We start from the raw sequence: 7874 nt of genomic DNA, 5'->3' as shown, positions 1-7874 counted from the left end.
GATTCGTGTTAAGAAACTTACTTATGTTTGTAATAACAGAAAGTTGTATGCCGTATATTGAGGTGTATCTTCTGCTGTTATTCGATGTGAGTGGTTTTTCAACTGAATCACAGTAAGAGTGGTTAATGTAATAAGATTCTATGGCCACACCAATTTAAAAGACATCCTTATAATTAATGTAGCCCAAGTGGGAGATTGTTGGATTTATGGGCTAAATTAATTATTCGGGTTGATTAAATGGGTGAGAGTCAAATTGCATGAACCGGTTCGGTCCACTCTCAAGCTTAGGGATATGCTGGCTCAACCCATTGTGGTTTAGGGTTTTGAGTGCAGGACAGTATTATAAATACTAGGTTTTGGGTCCCTACAGCCATTATTCACTCTTCCCCACTTTACCACTAAAGTGAGAGAATCAAGGAGGTTTAAGGGGCTGTAGAAGATCCATAGCCAAGCCAAGAGAGCGAAAGTGGGAGTGACCAACATCAATCATCTTCAGCATACTAGGTGAAAGGTACAAATCGATCCTCCATAATTTTATTAGATTCGTGTTCTTGTTTTTCCTGTGTGGTTTCCTCAATAGGGTTTCAAACTCAAACCCATAGGGAGTTCTAACAAGGACGACTTGGAAAATAACTCATCTAAAGTCTTGGGGTCAACATAGAGAATCGTCGTATAGGATTTTGTGGGGTTAGAATTGCATCATTTCTTAAGTTGATATGGATAATGGATATCAAAACCCCAAGGGGTAGCTGAGTTTATACGGCATTGTCGTCCTCTTAAGACATGGTTGTGAGTTCAAGTTATCTTATTTTTTTGGGATCACTCACACGTGGATGAATATTGGCCCATTGTATCTATATCAATCACAATCTTAGGTAATTGAACAAATTTAATTTGGTAAAAGGCCATTTGAAACACCATGCCACGAGACTCACGACTCATTGTTATTCATGTCTTGTAGTTGAGGAGAAATTCTACCAAAAAAAAAAAAAAAAGTTCATGGGAAATGAATGAGACATTAAAGACCCGATTGAGATTTTCATCACCCGTGATGAAGGCACAAAATCTCTTTACTCAAGGGTTTTGATGTTTGGGTGAGGATTCTGAAAGAGTAGAATGGATAATTCAAACAGAAAAAAGGGAAAATTATATGATTACCCATTTTTGGATTTTTCTTTACAAAACTATCCACTTAAAATTTAAGTTAAAAAAAATAACCAAAATTAAGTTTAGGTTTACAAAACTACCCACTCAAAGTTTCAATTATAAAGTACTCCAAACAATATAAGTCGGTAATACCCATTACGAGCCTAGAATCTCAAATACTACTGGCATAAGTATGTAAACAAACAGAGATCCAAGTTCCAACTCATCACTTGTCACCTGGACGTCAGAAACCTTGTAATATATGAGTTGCTCAAGAGATTAGCAATCTTTCCCACGCTGCACATTTCATTTCTAAAGCTGAATATAGAGTTCTAGATCTAATGGAGAGACTCAATTTATTGATTATATAGCGTTCTCGATGTAAATTTCAGTATTTAAAAAATGAGACAGACGTGTGATCAAATTATTTATTAAAGCAATGCTTGGTGGGTTCAGACCAGTTCTCATGATCTGCATTTGGATAGTTGCATTCCTTCCTTTGTGCATTTGGAACTTGGATCTTTGTTTGTTAGTTAGACTTATAATGCTTACAATAATGTAAGATTTTTAATACTTAAACAAGAAATAGGTAAGAACGTGAAAGAGAAGAAAAAGGTTTACAGCCAATTAATTGATTGTAGCTTGCTGCCTTGGGTCCACTTAGGGTCAAAAAATAAGACTCTTAAATATAATATGTCGATTGTCATTCCACGTTTTTCACATGTATTACTGCTTCAGAGTTGAGCTTATCAATCCCATACAACGGTAGTTGAGAAAATTTAATTTAATTTAATTTGGTGAATTGCCATTTGAACTATCTTGTCATGAGACTCACCGACTCATTATTATTCATGTCTTGTAGTTGATGTGAAATGAATGAGACATAAAATATTAGATTGAGTTTTTCGTCACCCATGATGAACACACATAATCTCTCCACTCAGGGTGGGAAGATTATGCCGAGTGGAGAGATTATGAAACGGTGGAATGGATAATTCAAATAGTAAAAAAGATATTTCGGACATTCGTATATAAGAAAGGTATTTAGGGCATCTCAACGATGAAAGAAAACTTTCACCAAACAAGAGAAAAAATAATAAATAGGAAAAAATTGCCAAGAGAAGAAAGGCAATGGAAGACATGCAGGCCAATTAATTTGGCAATATTGTCCTTGGAGAGTTGAATTGTACATATAATTGGCATGGGTGGATGTATAAGTAGCCTTGTCTATCTTTTGTAGATGATCTCTTTGATATAAGTTTTTCATTTTATTTTATTACTTATGGTAAATGTTGGCTTGTAGCACATTAGGGCTGCCCCCAGCATGTGCCTATCTCTTTCCCTATGCACTCTGGCCCTCTTTAAAATGACCACTACCCTCTCGATCTCACCCATTCTATTGGGCACAACCGTTAGCTTGCTGAAAGTGGTGGCGTGTCCAACTTTCTTCCTATATCTTAATTGGGAGTGGGTTCTCTGAGCAAGTGGCATAGAGGAACGCACCAATGAGGTATGGTAAAATGATATAATCTATGGGAGGGTAGCAAGGTCCTTCCATATGAGAAGAAGAGAGAAACACAAAAGTGCCAACGCACCCAGCCCCAAATAGCTCAAAGAAAAATTTCTCCTTTCCATTTATTTTTGAACAGGGAGGGCCATGGTGGGGAAAGATGAAATTTGTTTTATATGGTCACAAAATTCTTCTCATGTTTATGGGTTTGAGGAAGTTAATGCTGGTGCATGCCACGCTCCAATTTTTTCTCAATTGAGTTCATGTCACTATCCGATTACATAGTGTACGCTAGCACCTCCCTATACCCATCTCTCTTCTCCTTCAATAAGTAATGCAAATCGTATAAGCTCCATTTAGAACAGCTTATCCATTTGGGATCAACCTATAGCTAGAATCATTCCATAAGATTGTGTGGTGTTCGAATTACATCACTAGTCAGTTTTGATTCCGTAAAATAAATTTATGGCACACCTTATTGATTAGAAAGTGATATTTTTGTTGGGTAAAAGATGCCTAAAAGGCAGCATGGCCCCTATGCCCAAACAGTTGGGAGCAAAATGACCACCCCATTTCTCATGAAAGGCCAAAATTTCTCCCTTGTTGATGTTTCTATTAGTGTTCCCATTGACCCACGCACTCGTGTAGGACTTATGCTGCCTTTTAGAGATTTTTATTTATTTCTTTATTTCTTTATTTCTTTTAGAGAGTGTTTTGGAGTTTGGATTGGTTCCACATTGGACTGGTAGTTGAGGAACGACAGTCTAGGATTTCAACAAAAGACTTGTAGGGTGTGGCTGTTATTACATGAACGATTACTATTTATAGAGTAATACATCCAGAAATGAGAGAGTATAAGCCAAGCTGCTCTGATCAGAGTAAGTCTTGGATAAACCTTCTTGGCTCCCTATACTGCTTTATGCTAGAGCTACACATGCTAACAAACAAGGTCAGCTTACTCATCCCCTTCTTCTTATTCTTCTTACATCGATACTGATTAGCTGTATCAGGTCAGATCGTATCATTTTGCCTTTCAAAATACTTATACAAGGTTTTTTACTGTTTTTCGCTCTTCTTTGGTCTGGTACAACCGACGTGGTATTGGTCAAACAAATATCAGCCAATTCAATCCCGACACCTAAAACTTAGGGTGTCAATTTGTTGGTTTAGCCAGTTTTGGTGTGAGAATGAGATTACCTGTTTGGGTTTGGTTTTAATTAAGGTTTGGTTTACTATCGGTTTGGTTTCAATTTACCATGTGACCATATTTAGAAGTATGGAAAAAAATGTTATTTATGACTTCCTGAGCTGGTATTGGTTTCTTAACAGGTTTCCCAGTTTCTTATCTTTGGTTTGGGTGTGGCCCAATTTTTTGTTTTAACCACACAAAACCCTAGTTTCAAATATGATCCAATAAGTTTATATCAGTTTTGTTTTGTTTCGATAGGTTTGGTTCAGTTTCTCCGATTCAAGCTAGGTTTTGACACCCTATGTAAAGCCATGGAATCTCCCACTTAGGCAGGTCGGATACTAAGAATTTCCACTCCGAAAAAACAAGGTAAACTCGTGATAAGCTGGTTATTGATCTTAACCGATGGCTGTATATGGTCATCAAAATGAGAATTTCCATTTTTCCAATTTAAAATCAATCAGCAATGTTCCAGGGGTCAGATTTGTCAAGATTTTCGTCTGAACGACTTGAGATTTTGGGATTCTTACCGTTTTTTGTTGTTTTCAACATTCAATAGAGAATTTTTGCAATTAGGAGGCCGGATTTTCACCACTCACCAAATCCACCCTCTTCATTGCTACTGATTTTCAGTTTTTCTCTTCTTTTTTTTTTTTTTCATGAAGCTATGTGTTGGTCTGCTTGATTTGCAAGAAATAAATATTATAAACTATGCAATTTTCGGAATTTTCTATATTCGATTGATTTTAAAAAATAAAATATAGGCTATATTTGTTTTTGAAATTCAAGTATGTTGTAATATACCTTTGTTGTTTCATTTTGTGCAATAGTCTATTATAAAAATCACATTTAATTTGTGGTTTTTTAAACATCATTTTGACTAGTATATTTTTCTGGATCGTAGAAAATTTTTAAATATTTTTAATGCATTTTTTAATTTTTGTATATTTTTAGTGTTTAAAAAAAATTAATTTTCAGTTTTTTTCGTAGTAGGAATGCAAATTTTGACTCCGGAAAATCAACCGAGTTGAATGAAACAAGAGAAAAGTTGGTCAGGATTCATAAAGACTAGTAAGAGTTTAAAAAATGATCAAACAAAATCGGAGTTAGTCCGAGTTTTTATTGACTTGGTGTTTTTGCCCAAGCCATGTGAAACTCAGAGTGGTTTTTAAATTTTTTTTAGTGGCAACCATATACTATTCATATATAGACCATAAGTTTAATCTAAAACTAAACAAAACACTATAATTTTGTTGTCACCACCTCAGGGCTCGACTATGAGGTGTGGGCACTAAACAAACTTTAAAGAGTCTAGGTGAATGTATGTGTAGAGGAGTTGAACTCTTTTTAAACATCAAATTTGAAAATGTACATGAAGATTCAGGAAGCCCCACTTCAGAGATCTATGGGTGAACTTGCTAACCTCCTGATTCATTTTGGATATGCCTGATTATTTGAGTTTAGTTACTTTGCATGGGAAAAAAAAATTGGCCACCGCCCGAGTAGTAGCCACAGCCTCTATTGGCAGCCAATGAAATAGCTTCCCATGAAGTTTCAAGAACACTGTCATGAGTCCCTTTATTTATTTATTCTGGATGAATAAGTCTTTTTTTCTTATTCCACTTCTTCTAACACTGCTTGAATTGCTTGTTGAAAAGAAAGGTAGAGATCGATAAGAGGTCAAAGACAATGGCGGATGTTACTGATATCACTTCAGATGATGATATTAGTACTGTAAGAGAAGACAAGAAGGCCAGGGCAGAAGTTGCAGGTCGTGTTGGACAAATAAGGGAATCCATGAAGACAGAAATTCTTCACTTGACTTCCTTGCCATCCCATTGCAGCATATACCGAGTTCCCAAGTCACTGCTCAAAACAAAACCAGAAGCCTACGGACCTCGCATGGTCTCCATCGGTCCTTTTCACCGCCACAAGAAGCACCTAAAGCCCATGGAAGCACATAAGTTGAGATATTTTAATGATTTTATCCACCGCTGTGAATCTCAAGCAACCTTGGATAAATTTGTTGAAGCTATCATAAGATTGGAAGTCAGAGCTCAGCAATGTTACTCAGAAATCATCCAACTCAAATTCAAAGACGAATTCGTGAAAATGATGCTAATTGATGGCTGCTTCATACTTGAACTCATCCTTAGGACTACATATGGGCATCATAGAAAGAGTGAAGCAACATGGATGTCTCACGTTATAAAGTGTGACCTGATTCTACTAGAAAATCAAATTCCCTTCTTTGTTCTTGAGAGTCTCTACCAAGTATTCAGAAGGGATTCGAAGTTTAACTATGAAACACTTGATAAACTCATCTCCAATTTCTTCAAATATTTTCTGCCAGAACGCAAAAGCATTACTCCCAGACGTAGTACCATTTCTGAATTACTAAAGAAGTTCTCCAGAGAAGTAGCAAGGAAGTTGTCAGCTAAGAGAGACAGAGAAGGGTTACTTCAACCGTTACTCATGACGGACGAAGACTCAGTCGTCGGGGCAGTGGAAGAAGAACCTGAACGGTCACTCGGGCGTTATGCAACAACTCTAGCAGTGGCAGGAGCGGCAGTAGAATATGCAACAACTCTAGCAGTGGAAGAAGAACCTGAACTGTCACTGGTTGGGGAGGCAGTAGAATATCCAAAAACTCTAGCAGTGGAAGAAGAACCTGAACTGTCACTCTGGCGTTCAAGCAAGGTTGGGGCGGCAGTAGAATATCCAAAAACTCTAGCAGTGGAAGAAGAACCTGAACTGTCACTCTGGCGTTCACGCAAGCTTGGGGCGGCAGTGGAAGAAGAACCTGAACTGTCATTCACGGATTCATTCAGTGGTGTGGCAGTAGGAGCGGCAGTAGAATATGCAACAACTCTAGCAGTGGAAGAAGAACCTGAAGTGTCACTGATCAAGGTTGAGCATTTGCTTGATTTTATACGAGATTTACTCCTCCAATCATCCCCAAAGAAGTCAAAAAATCCTGGGAAATATGTGTACACCCATTGTGCAACAGAGCTCAAAGAGGCCGGTGTCAAGTTCAAGAAGCAGGAAGCGGAGAATACAAGTCTGTTGGACATAACATTCAAAAATGGAGTGTTGAAAATTCCAACCATTAATATTGAGGATGGGACTGAATCTCTACTTCGAAACCTAATCGCCTTTGAGCAGTATCGTGGTTGTGATAATCACATCACAGATTATGCCTTCTTCATGGATGGCCTCATCAACTCTCACAAGGATGTGGAGTTGCTTGAGAAAAACGGAATTATTGAGAGCTTGCTTGGCGAACCAGAAGAGGTGGCTAAATTATTTAATGGTCTTCTCAAAGAGGTTGTACTGAAGGGAGAAAGTTATTCCTTCTCCGGTGATTGCGAAGAATTGGAGAAGTACTACAAGATCCCATGGCACAATTGGACGGCAACTTTTATGCTCAACTATTGTAGCTCTCCATGGTCATGCATTTCAATCTTTGCTGCATCACTTCTCCTCATCTTGACGGTGGCACAGACCATTTGTTCCATCCTAAGTCTCACTTGAACTCATCAATCTCTTCGTATCTGTGATCCTGATGATCGACGTATCGGTCATTTAGATGTCTAAGTTAAGTTTTTTTTTTGTTTTCTCTGAAATGTGTAAGATTCCTATAATTAGTACCATATATACTACTACGTGCATCCCGGTTAGTGTACGTGTTTCTTGTTGTAGGACTTTACGAACTATTTCTCTTTCTAAGTTTTAAGAGTAGGATTGATGTAATAATACCATCGTCCCATAAATAAATTCATAGCGTTTCAATTGGGATTGAACAATCATCCCTCTCCTTTCTTTTATAAGGCATAGGCAGCCAAAACAAATGAAGGGAGAGATCATCATGAAATGGCTAGGATAAGGGTCTGGGCTTGAATGGGCTAGGTTAATTTGGATTGTGATTTTACATTTTTCAATTAATTTTGATTTGCCTTAAAAAAAAATAATAATAATAAAGAGCAATTACTCCATTGTGCTAACACTATGGAAAGTCTCCTCTTTATT

The 7874-nt window shown here is 37.3% G+C and overlaps 1 protein-coding gene across 4 annotated transcripts; it reads left to right on the top strand.

The window, feature by feature from the left end:
• The first annotated feature begins 3528 nt into the window (after positions 1 to 3528).
• Positions 3529 to 7554, top strand: LOC122071264. 4 transcript variants are annotated; one of them, XM_042635589.1, is made up of 2 exons: positions 3529 to 3605; positions 5504 to 7554. In XM_042635589.1, exon 2 carries the CDS (start codon positions 5535 to 5537, stop codon positions 7377 to 7379), a length of 1845 nt encoding a protein of 614 aa, XP_042491523.1. In that variant the 5' UTR covers positions 3529 to 3605; positions 5504 to 5534; the 3' UTR covers positions 7380 to 7554. The 4 variants fall into 4 exon arrangements, with proteins under 4 accessions (XP_042491523.1, XP_042491522.1, XP_042491524.1 ...); XM_042635588.1 differs by having other exon boundaries at positions 3539 to 3605; positions 5508 to 7554; XM_042635590.1 differs by lacking the exon at positions 3529 to 3605 and adding an exon at positions 4085 to 4214.
• Positions 7555 to 7874: the final 320 nt, after the last annotated feature.

Source organism: Macadamia integrifolia, unplaced genomic scaffold, assembly GCF_013358625.1.
Source record: "Macadamia integrifolia cultivar HAES 741 unplaced genomic scaffold, SCU_Mint_v3 scaffold_198A, whole genome shotgun sequence".
In the NCBI taxonomy this organism is placed as follows: domain Eukaryota; kingdom Viridiplantae; phylum Streptophyta; class Magnoliopsida; order Proteales; family Proteaceae; genus Macadamia; species Macadamia integrifolia.
This window is presented reverse-complemented; position numbering and strand designations above follow the sequence as displayed.